This window comes from Artibeus jamaicensis, unplaced genomic scaffold (genome assembly GCF_021234435.1).
Source record: "Artibeus jamaicensis isolate MK-2021 breed Jamaican fruit bat unplaced genomic scaffold, CSHL_Jam_final contig_718, whole genome shotgun sequence".
NCBI lineage: Eukaryota > Metazoa > Chordata > Mammalia > Chiroptera > Phyllostomidae > Artibeus > Artibeus jamaicensis.
This window is the reverse complement of record NW_026521936.1, coordinates 3,047,363-3,060,321: the sequence shown is the minus strand read 5'-3', so window position 1 is coordinate 3,060,321 and position 12,959 is coordinate 3,047,363. Positions and strand designations below refer to the sequence as shown.

Here is a 12,959-nt window from a genome sequence, read left to right as displayed (position 1 = left end):
CTTCAGTGATGTGAGGGCATCAGTGACCTGGGACTCTCTGTCCGTGAGGACAGAGCAGAGGACACCATAGGGACCCAGTAGAATCTGGGGTGAGCTTGAGTTTGTGTGTGAGGGTGGAGACCCTGGGGACACAGCAAGTGTGGGTGCAGAGATGAGTTGGCTAACCTGGCTCATTCTACCTGGGCCCAGAGTTGACCTTCCCGGATATGCATGGCACAGCGGGGCGGACGCTTTGCCCACCATGGTGTCACCAGTGCTCAGCCCACCAGGGTCTGTGGGCCCTTTATTATAAGATTTCAACCCTCCTAATTTTTTGGCTTTATCCCTCAGTGGCAAAGCACACTCCCACCCCCATGAATGTGCCAGCTAGTGACAAAAGTCCTCTGGGGAAGTAAACTCTCCTCAGAGCCTCTGTGGCTCCCAGGGACTTGAGTCTCTAGTTCAAGTTTCCTTGGGCTAGTAAGTGTTCTGATAGTGACACAGAATCCCCTGGGGAGATGTCCCCTGCAGGGACAGAAAGACAGTTCTTCAGGGTCTTCTCTTCCTGTGGGCATGCACCCTAGTGTGTGTGTGTGTGTGTGTGTGTGTTCCTGCACTTGGGTGTGAGTGTGGTTTTGCAGGTGGGTCGGGGACGACAGAGCAGTGCCTTTGTTCAATGCGAGTATCAGGGGGATGAGCTAACGTCTACAAATACTGATGTCGGACAAGACGATGTGAACATCCAGTGCATTTATTCACTCAGTTCATGGTCAACTGAAACCAGTGGGGATGGACTGAGGGTTTGGGTGGGGCCTGACCCTGGTCCCGTGGGGAGACAGGGGCTGATTCAGTGACAGGGGACACAGCCTGAGGTCAGTGGAAAAGAGGCAAAAGCAACAGTTATTTGGCTTAAGTAAGAAAGAAGCTCAGAGAGGGCTAGGTCACGAAGGCACGTTTTGGGGAAGAGACAGGACCTGGTAGGATATTGTTGTTGGTAGATTACTGCCAGGTGAGGGACACAAGGCAAACCTGTGGACCCTGGAGGCACAGACACCAGAGATGAGTGTGATGGTCAGCTGACCAGTCAAAGTGCTGTTTATAGCCTGTCACTCAGGACCGATTTGGGGCTCAGGGCCGATTTGGGGCTCAGAGCCGATTTGGGGCTCAGGCCCTTGTCCGGCGAGCAGTCGGAAGAACAGGAGGAACACAGCACACAGCAGCAGCACCGCGCACATCTTCCTGGGCGGCACCCAAGCCTGCAGCCTGACCAGCAGCTGGCGCCCCTGCCGGCCACGAGTGCTGTCGGCCAGTTTCTTGGCCACCCTGCGCCTCCGCTCCTGCGGACCCACCCTGGCCAGCGTCTGCACCAGGTGGTACACGTCGTTGGTGAAGGGGACAACAGAGTGGTCCCGTACTAGGCTCTCCACCAGCCGCCGCAGCTCCCGCACCTGGGCTTCCTGCTCTGGGCCCACCGCCCGGTTGTCGAAGGCGCACACGCGGCCCCCGCACTCGTCCACCAGCCTCCTCAGTGCGCCGTTGTCTGTGTCACGCACGAACTCCTGCAGCGAGCCCCCCGCCAGGTCGTCCTTGCGGGTGAACAGTACGATGGTGCGCGCTGTCACGTGGTCCCCGAACAGGTCCTTGAGTGCTCTCAGGGCCTGCTGGTCCTGCATGGTGAAGCGGCCCAGCTGAGTCACCAGGACCAGCGCATGGGGCCCGGGTGCCGACAGCAGGTAGCAGCTCGCCCGCTCATGGAATCCTGGGTCTGTTTTGGGGACTTGAGGGCTGAAAATGTCCGGGGTGTCCATGACTTCCACGTTCCAGTCACCCCACTTGCAGCTCTGCACCTCGCATGTTCTGGTCACTGAGGTGGCCTCGAGCCTGGAGACGAAGCACCTCCGGCCCAGGATGCTGTTCCCAGTGGCGCTCTTCCCCACCCCTGTCCTCCCTGCCAGGATGAGCCTCAGCTTCTTCTCCTTTGGGCCACTCGTGGTGTCTTCATAACCTGGAGGACAGGTGGTCTGTGAGCTTCCAAACCCTAAAGCAACTAGGTGTCCTGGTTACCTGGTCCCCCCACCCGAACCCCCAGAGCCCTTGTAACAAAGGAGAACAACAGCATTTCAACTCTGCTTTCCAAGCAAACCCTTACTGTGGTCATCGGTCAGAGCTGTCCCAACCCCAGGGCACCTTCACCATCACCCCTGCCCTCTCGGCTTCACCAGGAGCACCTGTAGGTGCTCGTCACCTGGTGGGCATTCCTCTAGAGGGTGTCCCTGTGTAGTCCCAGGCATGGCCTCCCCTGCATTACCCCTGGTCGTCCTCATGGGGCAGAGCTGTCCCTGCTGGGCAGCATCAGTGGCCTCTGCCACTGTCCCCCAGGGTCCAGCCCAGGGAAGAAGGCAGGAGGGGGCGGTGGGCCTGAGTGTGAAGGGCTCTGTGGGGTCCCAGACCCGGGCTTGACTCCCAGCCCTGCCATGGGCCGGCTGTGCCACCTTGGCAGTTGCTTAATCTAAGTGTTAAACCTTTGTGCAAAATTGGGAGTAAGTGTGGTGTTGTTTCCTCCTGGGGATGTTAGATGCCATCACTCCTTTCCTTCCTCCTCCTCTCCCTCTCCCCCTCTTCTCCCCTCACCCCATCTCCCTCTCTTAACCCTGCTGCCTACTAATGAGACACCTGTGTACTCCCCACCCTGGGTCTCTAACCCTCTACCTGGTGCGTGACCCCCCTCCAGTGCAGGAGCTGATGCCCTCTCCATCCTCCTCTGTGGGGTCAGGGTGGGTTTAGTGTCCTCATTGTACACTTTGGCACCAGGGGGCGCAGGCCAGTGAAAGATGTTAGCACCTCCCAGCTGGGCAGGGGCAGGGACTCAGCTACAGCACACAGGTCAGGGCTCTTGCTGTGTCAGGACTCCCTGACATCTCGGGGCGTCCTTTAGGGCCTGCCTGCTCAGTCCTGAGGTCGCCCATTTCCATCATCACCCAGAGCTCACACCTGGGGCCAAGTTCTCAGTGGGAGAAGTGCTCTTACCCCAGGGGTTTTCCTCATCTCTTGCCATCTTCCGTCCTCCCATGCTTAGCTGGAAGAGTCCCAAACACAGATGGTTCATTGAAGTGGTACAACTACCGCCAAGAGCTGCTGACAGCACAGTGACAAAGTTGTGGTCCCCGCTCCCCCTGAACATGGCACTTGAGGGAGCAACACTGCAAGGGCCCAGGCAGGGGCGGAGCTGATGCTGGGAGAGGTTTGCTGAGCTCTGTCTGTTCAGGGCCGCCAAAGGCACACGGCCGAGGGCAGGTTGTGACAGTTACTCAGGTCAGTGACCAAGCTTCAGATGCTAATTTCTCCCAGGTAGCTCTGTGCTGGGGACCAAAGAGGTAGATGCTAAGTTTTCCCAGGAGTCTTGGGGAGACTGGGAGAATAGACAAGAGGCTCAGTGACTGGGGGAACCACTTAGCGGGGTTGGCTGGGAGACACACAGGATGGGAACTGGAATTGGGGTTTTGGAAACTGGAAAAGAATCCTATGTCCCAGGTGACCTGGAGAGCCTGTGACTCTGCTCTTGGGAAGCCAAATTCTTGCTCTGTCTCGGGGTGTCTGATGGGATCGGTGGCCCTGAGAGCTGGGCCACTCCCCTCCAACTCCTGATGTCCTGCCCCCAAAGCTGTGGCTTCTCCAGGTCAGGTGGTTCCAGCCACTCAGGCATCATGAACATGATGGAACATTCTGGAATCACTGAGTCCCTGAGCACAGCACCCCTCTGTCCTCAGTCTCCTGTCCAGACTCAGGACGGTGACCCCCTCACTGGGCTGCCCCCCATCTCCGAGAGCAAATGTCAGGCCTTTCCCAGCCACCTTGTGCTCTTCTGATTGTGGCCCTTCAGTCTCCCCCCAGGCCCTGTCTGAGCCCTGTCCTTGCTGTAGGGTCCATTTCTAATTCCACCTGGTGACCAAAGGTGACTGCGTTCTCTTCCGGTGGCACCACGTAAAGAAAGGTCAAGGGGGAGGTCGCTGAACACCTTGTCTCTGGGGAAAGGACTTCGATGACGGGCTGGCCTGGTCCTCAGTCCAAAGGTCTTGGTGTTTTTGCTGGAACATGGCTCCTTCCCCCTCCGAGCCTACACTACTGTTCACGTCCACCACCCGCTGCCCCTCCTTACGAATCAACACACTCTCATGAATGGCAGCAGAGCAGAATTGGAGAAAGAGCCAGAGAGTCATAGCAAAACCCAGTAATTTAGTGAAAGCAAAGGGTCTTGGTCCAAGATGGAGAAGAGAAGGTACAAGGACCACCCTGGACCTGAAGGTGGGCCCTTCAGAACATCCCACAGAGTCTGGGGTGGGATTTGGAAAGTTCTCAGCCATTCCAGAGAGCCGACCTCTGGGCTGCAGGTGTATCAGATCTCTGAGGGGCAGGTGCGCTTACCTTGTCCAGGGCTTCTGACCCCCTTCAGGCGTTATCCAGGGGACTCTGGGAAAGGTGTATTTCTCAGCGGGTTTGGTTCACGTGTCTGTACCTTCAGAACAGGAGCAGCCCGGTACCCCAGTCCACCGGTGATTCTGAGGCACTCAGCCTGGCCCTGAGTCTCTGGGTCAGTCTCCCCAGTCCAGCCCCTCGTCCTGCTGGGAGTGGGGGGAGCTCAGGGGCTCAGCTGCACACACACCCTGAAAGCTCAGGTTTGGAGCAGTGTCTAAGGGGAGAGTTATGACAGGTGTGCAAAGACCAAGTTCACAACCTTGGCTGCCTCCTCCAGCAAGACCGTTTGTGCACAACTCAGAGAAGAGTGGAGTGTTTGGGGAGGTTCAGCCCAGGTGCCCACATTACTGTCATTTTGTCTCTAGTTCTTAGGGGATTTGCTTCCATGTCCTCAGAAATCTCTTGCCTGTTTGACTATGCATGTGGGGGGGGGGGGAGTCTGCTGCCCTCTAAAGGAAGTTTTGGTCCCTGCACAAGAGCGAGCTGACCCCTTCCCTGCTTGCCAGGGGAGCCCTTGGGAGAGTGTTGGTCCTGTGGGCACCTGGGCTGGGGGAGCTGTGGCCATAACCTGCTCTGTGTGGGACTCAGGGTGTCCTGAATGTCTCCTTCTAGGTCCCATGCCCTTTCCCACTGCCCTCTGGCCCAGAGCCACTCACTCAGGGAGCTTCCTGCCCACACTGCATTCCTCCCCATCCTCACAGCCCTCCTCCCCTGGGGGCCATCCCCCACAGATCTCACCTTTCCTGCAGAGAGGGGACAGTCACAGAAGCCCAGCACCAACTGCTGTCCTCTGGTTTCAGTGCAGCAGGCTGTTCCTCCTGCTACCAGGGCAAGTGTCCTGCCTCTCAGACCTCAGAGAGCAGGAAGCCCAGGGGTGGGGTGGGGGTGGGGCCAGGGTGACAATTTAAAGAGACAGGAACACTCCTTACTGAGGGAGTGGGGATGCTGAATTTCCACTGGGAAATGAGGCTGTGGTCCATGGTGGTGTCCTCTGAAAGTCCCTGTGACACCAACAGCTTGTCCCCCAGGGGCTGTAACCTCAGAGGACAAGAGCATGTAAGGTTCTGAGGCCTGAATTCCTTTCTAGCCTTGACCATGAGTCTTAACTGCTTTTGCTTGCTGGGCATTTTCCTCTGAAATGCCCTCTCGAGAGCCTCCTTCCTTGGGCCAGTGCCACAGAGGCCACCCTGCGTGCCAGGAACACCCCGGGCAGGGTTCTCTGGGTTCTCAACAGAAGGGAAGGCCTTCCCGAAAGTCCAGCACAGGGCCGCGGGGAGGGGGGAGCACTGTCCCCCAGAGCCGCCCCAGCCCCTCTGCAGGTGTCTCCCACCAGGGGGCCAGGAGACCTGAGGGAGGTGAGGAAACACAGGTTTGGTGGAGAGGGAAGGAGGCTGCCCCAGGGTCGTGTGGGTGCGGGGCCTGGGCCTGGCAGGTCAGGGACAAGATGTGACAGGGCCTGACTCCCTGAGGCTCCCTGGAGGTGACATTGCCCATAGATAGTGAGGGGTTTAACTTCCTGTGAAGGTCATGGGCTGGGGTCTGGTTTCAGCCCATCTTTGCCAGCTCATTATTTGTAATGAAGAACCCACTGAACCCCACCTACTGTCCCCCCACACCCCCCAGCTCTACTGAGAGGTCATTGACGTGCAACACTGTGGAAGTTGGAAGTACGGAGCGTGCTGATTTGATGCATTTACATGTCGGCCAAGACAGCGACCACCATGGCGTGTGTTGGGCTGCTAACACCTGCACCACTTCCCATGATTCCTGTTTCTGTCCTGTGCTGACAACACTGAGGACCTGCCCTCTTAGCAACTTTCAGGGCAGAACAGTGTCATCAACTCCAGTCACTGTGAGGCACATTTGGTCCCCAGAACTAATTCATCTCTAAGTGGCCGTTGTGCAGTCTGACCACTGGCCCCCCATTCCCCACCGGCCTGCCCCTGCTAACAGCCAGACTGCTCTCGTCTCTGAGAGTTTGGGTGTTTAAAATCCCCAGTTGGAAGTGATGTCGTACAGTGTTTATTACCCTGTCGGACTAACTTCACTGACCAAATGCCCTTCAGGTCTGCAAGTGGAAACATGTCCTTATGATTCTCATGGCTGAACACACACACACACACACACACATACACACACACACACGTGCAGGCAAAGGTAGGTTTACTTTTTTGTGAGTTCGGAAAATAGAGGTTAATCCTGTATCATTTTTCATTAATTGCTGTTTTTGTACTCACCACCCTACACCCACTTTTGCCCCCTCCTGCATACTCTGTCCCTGGTACCTGTCACGTGACCTTTAGCTGTTGGTCCCTACACAGGGCCTTAGGTGGTCCCCACACCCTGGCTGCTCTGAGTAACTCTGCAGTGAGCAGGGAGGTGCGGAGGCCTCTTTGGGGTCCTGTGCTCATTCCCTGTGGATGGCGTCCGTGTGGACCAGGTGGTGGTGCTGTCTTCAGGTGCTTGGTGACTCTCCCTGCTGTTTTCCAGAGTGGCTGTCCCTCTTTACATTCCCACCGACAGTGTACAAACGTTCCCTTCCCCCCAGGTCCTCACCAACACTTGTTACCTCTTGTGTTTTTGACAATAGGCATTCTAAGAGGTGTGAGGTGGTGTCTCATTGTGGTTTTCATTCTCATTTCCCTGATAATCAGGGATGCTGGACACTGTGTTCTCTTGGCCACTTACATGTCTTTTTAAAAGAGATGTCTATTCAATCTGTCTGCCCACTTTTAAAGAAGGGATTGTTTGGTTTTTGCTACCGAGGTGTAAGGGTTTCCCATATATTTTACATCTTATCTCCTGATTAGATACAAGACTGGCAAGTGTTTTCTGCCATTCTGTAAATTGCCTTTTCAGTGTGTGGGTGGTTTTCTGTGCTTGGCAGGAGCTTATTAATTTGATGTTGTCCCACTTACTTATTTTTGCTTCTGTTTCCTTGGTTTTGGGGCCAGATCCAAACAATGATGACCAAGACTGATGTGAAGGAGCTTACACCCTTTGTTTTCTTTTAGGAAGTTTATAGTTTCAGGTCATATGTTCAGACCTTAGTCCATTGGAGTTGATTTTTGTGTGTAGTATCAGACTAGAGTCCAATTTGCTTCTTTTTCACGTGGTTGCCCCATTTGACAGCACTGTTCACTGAAGAGACTTTCCTTTTCCCATTGTATATTCTTGACTCATTTGTTGTAAATCAATTGGCCATTGATTTCTGGGTCTTTATTCCCCCCCATTGATGTATGTGTCTGTTTTTTTGTGTGTGACAGTACCATCCTGTTTTGATTAGTATAACTTTGTAATATAGTTTGAAACCATGATATGTGATACCTCCGGCTTTCTTATTCTTTCTTAAGACTGCTTTGGCTATTCAGCATCGTTTGAGTTTCTATAAAAGTTTTAGAATTTTTTTTCTATTTCTGTGAAAAATGCCATTGGAGTTTTGACAGGAATTTTGTTGAATCTGTAGATTGTTCTGAGTCATATGGTCATTTGAAAAATATTAATTCTCCAAATCCATAAGCACAAAATAGCTTTCCATGTATTGTGTCTTTCTTCAATTTCTTTTAACAATATCTAATAGTTTTCAATATACAGTCTTTCAGCTCCTCTTTCAACTTAATTTACTCCTTGGTATTTTATTCTTTGTGATGTTATTGTATGTGGGATTACTTTCTTAATTTCTCTTTCTGATAAATCATTATTAGTGTATGAAAATGCAATCGATTTTTTGTATTTGTATATTGATTTTGTGTCCTGCAAATGCACTGAATTTGCTTATCATTTCTCACAGGATTTTTTTGGTGGATTTTAGCTACATAACATTATGTCATTTGCAAATAGAGACCATTTTACTTTTTCGTTTTTGATTTGGATGCCTTTTATTATTCTCATGCCTAATTGCTCTGACCAGGACTTCCAGTAGAATGCTGAATAAAAGTGGTGAGAGTGGGCATCCTTGTATTGCTCCTGAACTTTGAAGAAAAGCTCTCAGCTTTTTTCCCCCTTTTTAAAAACATTTTAAAAAATTTATTTATTGATTATGCTGTTACAGTTGTTCTATTCCCCCCTTCATTCCCCTCCACCCTACCCCCCGCCCCCACCATTACCCCCCCTTTAGTTTATGACCATGTGTCTCAAGTTCTTTAGATTCTATTTTTCCCCTACTATTCTTGCCCTTCCATCTATTTTCTATCTACTGTCTATGCTACTTATTTTCTGTACCTTCTCCCCTCTTCTCCTCCTCCCACTCCCCTGTTGCTAACCCTCCTTGAGATCTTCATTTCTATGTTTCCACTCTTGATCTAGCTGTCCTTTTCGTTTGCTCTTGTTTTAGGTGTGGTTGTTAATAACTGTGAGTTTGCTGTCCTTTCACTGTTCATGTTTTTTTAACTTCTTTTTCTGAGATAAATCCCTTTAACATTTCATATAATAAGCTCTCAGCTTTTTACTTTCAATGATGTTAGCCGTGGGCTTGTCACATATGGGCTTTGTTTGTGCCCAGCGTGTTAAGAGTTTTTATTATGACAGGATGCTGGGTTTTATCCAGCGCTTTTTCTTTACTTGAGATGATGAAATAACTTTTATCTTTCACACTGTCAATGTGATGCATCCCGTGAACTGACTGATGGGTGCTGACCCCTTCTCGTTTGGAACAGTGTCCATTCTGCCTAATCGCCCTGGTCAGACCCTCCTGCACAGCGTGAAAATGAGGTGGCAGGAGCAGGTCTCTCTGTCCTATTCCTGACGTTTCGGGAGAGCTTTCAGTCCATCATCACTGAGTAGGTCCCAGCTATGGGATCTCATAGACGCCTTTTAGCCGGTTGTGGAAGTTTCTCTCTCTTCCTAGATTGTTGTGTGATTTATTTTGAAAGGTTGTTCATTTTTGTCAAGTAGTTTTCTAAATTTGGTGAGATTATCATGCACTTTTCTTCTCCTTTCTGTTGGTAATGGTTTATTACACTGATTGATTTCTGAATGTGAACCCAGTATTGCATTCTTGGGATACATTCTACTTGGTCACAGTGTATATGCCCTTTTACATATTGCTGGACACTTTTCTTTGGTATTTTGTGAAGGATTTTTCCATCCACAATCATTGGAGATATATTGTCTGTAGTTATATATTATCAGGCAAGCCATGTGGGCCTGGGTGTTTCTTGGGAGGTAACATTTTTTTATTAGTAATTTAATCTTTTTTCGTAGTACAGGTCTATTTAAATATTCTATTATTTGCTTGAGTTAATTTTGGTAGTTTATGAATTTTTTCCATATCATCTGTGCTATGTAATTTTGGAACATAAAATTATTTGTGATATTTCTTTATAATTGTTGTATTTTGATAAACTCAGTAATAGTATCCCCTTTTCATTTTTTTATTTAGTAATCCTCTATATGTCTTTAGTCATACTAGTTGAAGATTTGTCAATTTGTTGGTATTTCCAATGGACCTAGCTTTGGGTCTACTGGTTTTCTGTACTGTTTTTCTGTTCTCTAGTTCATTAATTTCCATGCTATTCTTTCCAATATTGTTCTTGTGATTGCTTCAGGTATTGACTGCTGCCTCAATCACTCTTTAGTATGAAATACTAGGTTATTGGTTTGAGATCATTGTTGTCTATTCAATGTACCTGCATGTGAATTCTCATCTATAAATTTTCCTCTAAGTGTTCTGTTAGCTGCCCCTCATAGGGTTTGCGGTGTTGCTCTCTGAGGCAGAGCTCCGGGGCACGGTGCGGATGATGGCAGCCCCTGGTCTCTCACCTGGCCCTTCCCAGCGTGGACCCTCCATCCTACATGGAAGCTGGAGTGGGCAGCTTCCCGGGGTCCCCTGTTCTCAGCCTGTTGGGCCTGAGTGGAGCCTGTGAGCTGTGAGTAGAGCAGCAGAGAGCTGCTGGCTGCTCTCACTGACTCATCCTGCAGCTCAGATTGGGAGGGGTGAGAAATGCAGCCCCCACCCCCGTTGGTGAGGGACCAAGCTCTAGGGGAACTCAGGGGAGAGGGGCCCCATCTGTTCAGCCATAGCTGCCCAGAATGGAGTTTCCTGTATGCGGAGCTGAAGGTGCGCTGGGGAGGGAGGGAGGAAGTCCTGGCTCAGGTACCACAGGGATCTCACTCCTCTCACTAAGGTTCAGTAGATTTTAAAACTTTAACATTTCTTCATTTACTATATGGATGTTTAGAGACTGTATGTGAAAACTTCACCAGCTGTGGTTGTCCCGCTGGTGAGGAGTCTTCAGGGTGCCCCACGTGCCACAGGGCAGAGGAAGCCCCATCAGTGGATTCAGACTGAACGTGGCCCTGAGCAGGCTCCCTCCCCGCCCTTCCCGCTGATCGCAGGGATTTGGTGTTGCTTGGCTTCCCCTTCTAGTTGTGTTGTTGTGGGGTTGAGGGAAATATTGCAAAGTGAAGACCTCAGGGACAGCTGCCGTTGTCCTCCAGATTGCCTCCTCATCTGGAGCCCTTGGCTTTCCACCTGAGGCAGATTTGGGACCTGCAGAGGATCAGAGACTTGCTGGGGTCTCCTCCCATTTTCACAGAGTCCTCTGTGCTTGTGCCCAGCTCGGACACACGTGTCCTTTGTTCTGATTTTCAAGTGATGCTGCTTCGTGACTGTCAACACAAGAAAACTGATGGCTGCTCAGCTGCTCATTCACCATGTAGCTCTGAGAGCTGTGTTGTTGGAGGTTGAAGCTCAGCAACACCTGGACGCACCTGCTCCAACGTGGGGCAGAGGGCACGCTGTGGGGCTCCCTTCAGAGTCCAAGTGCTCGGGGTTGTGTCCGGGGTCCTCCCCGCACTGAATGAAGACCTGGTGTGGGTGGGAGACTCCCGGGAAAACTCCCACACCCCATCCTCAGGGGGCTGCAGCCTGAGAGGATCCAGGTGGGTCCTGAGCACAGGTCAGTGTGGTGTCCACAGGGAGGAATCTTCTTGGCCCAGTATGTCTCCTCTCACATGTCTGAACACACAGCAGGTACAAATAAGGGACGTGGGTCCTGTCACCAAGCTCTCTATCCTGTGCTGTGACCACAACTCTAAGTGTCATGTCTCAGGAGGATGCGAGGCAGGAGAGGGCTGTGGCTCAGGCAGGACAGACACCTTCCTGTGCACAAGGGAATTCACAAGCAGACATCCTGTAGCTCGTTTCTCTGAAATGAGGAGATTATGAGAAAGAAAAACGAAACTTTTTGTGCTTCCTGCTGAGATACACATTAAAATTGTCCTTTTGCTCCTTGATACAATTCTATTTATAACATTTATCACTAGTAATAAAGTACTGACGATATTCTCTTTGGGCCTGGCAGGGTGGCTCAGTTGTTTAGAGCATTACCAAGATACACGGAGGTTGTGGGTTTGATCCCAGGTCAGGGCACGTGCAGGAATCAACCAGGGATGCATTGGTAAGTGGAACAACAGGACAATGTTTCTCCCCTTCTCACATCAAGAAATACAAATTTCAGAAAATAACATCAGTTTATGGCAGGCTGGGATTGAAGGAACAAAAGATGTAAAAATAAATGGAAAGAAAGTAGATTACATCAGAAATTGTGAAAACCAAACTGAAGATCCCAGAAAGAGGGCAAGGGCCTGATGCTACCAGAGGGATCGGGCCGCCTCTGAATTCTCCCCCGGTGCCTGTTCAGCCTCTCCCTCTGCCCCCGGTACCCCGGGATGGTGAAGATTTAGGGCGGGTGCTCACAGACCTGTGGGTCCTGGTGGGAGGGGATGGACCAGTCTTGGCTGATCAGAGAGGAAGGGGCCTGAGGCTGGGCTGAGAGTGGCAGGAACCAGGGGAAGCTCACCTGTGTCCCTGCTTCTTGCTTTGTTGGCCTCTGGTGCCAAGTGGTGAATGGACAGTGACTGACACCTGTCACTGTAACTTTCCCTTCCTCTGATGACCCTGGGGACTCAAAGCATGGGAGAAGGGGGCCCATAGTAATAGTGCTTCCTCACACCAGACCCCTGACGCCAAGACTCCCAGGACAGGTCCCCCCACGTGGGCTCCCTTGGAGGACACTGTTTGTTGTCTCAGGTTTATCACTACAACCAACCAACATCTGAGAAGAAGTGAGGGTGTGTGGCCAGGGCTCAGGATTCGCACCCCTGGGAGGGTCTGTGCCCTTGTCCTCATGGGGCAGGGCCCAGATATTGTCCTGTGATGTCACCCCCTGGGAGGCATGGGACTCAGTAATCTGACAGCCCCTGTCTTCCATCTGTAAAGTCACCTGGGCTCAGAGGGGGGTGGTTGTGCCCAAAGCCTCTGATCCTGAGAGTGGCTGGTCAGAACTACTCACTCTCCTGACTACAGTTCATGGGTTAATGGCAGACACTGAGCTGATGTGCTGACAGGTGGCTGTGAAGCCCAGGGAACAAAACAGTGTCACTGGGCTAAGGGAAGGGGACACGTTGTCAGACACTTTGGTCGTCAGCGGAGGAGGGGTCTCCTGTATGTTTCAATGCAGGAGACTGGTGTTGTCTTATTTTGTAAGGGATAGTGTCCCCCTATG

At 51.5% G+C, this 12,959-nt stretch overlaps 1 protein-coding gene across 5 annotated transcripts; it reads right to left on the bottom strand.

Moving 5' to 3' along the window:
* Positions 1 to 714: 714 nt before the first annotated feature.
* LOC119039222 (GTPase IMAP family member 1) lies at positions 715 to 5,302 on the bottom strand. Of its 5 annotated transcripts, none has more exons than XM_053671884.1 (4): positions 5,191 to 5,302; positions 4,402 to 4,666; positions 3,007 to 3,055; positions 715 to 1,984 (listed from the first exon to the last, which is right to left on the bottom strand). In XM_053671884.1, exons 3-4 carry the CDS (start codon positions 3,047 to 3,049, stop codon positions 1,086 to 1,088), a joined length of 942 nt encoding a protein of 313 aa, XP_053527859.1. In that variant the 5' UTR covers positions 3,050 to 3,055; positions 4,402 to 4,666; positions 5,191 to 5,302; the 3' UTR covers positions 715 to 1,085. The 5 variants fall into 5 exon arrangements, with proteins under 5 accessions (XP_053527859.1, XP_053527861.1, XP_053527860.1 ...); XM_053671886.1 differs by having other exon boundaries at positions 4,402 to 4,598; XM_053671885.1 differs by having other exon boundaries at positions 4,402 to 4,595.
* Positions 5,303 to 12,959: the final 7,657 nt, after the last annotated feature.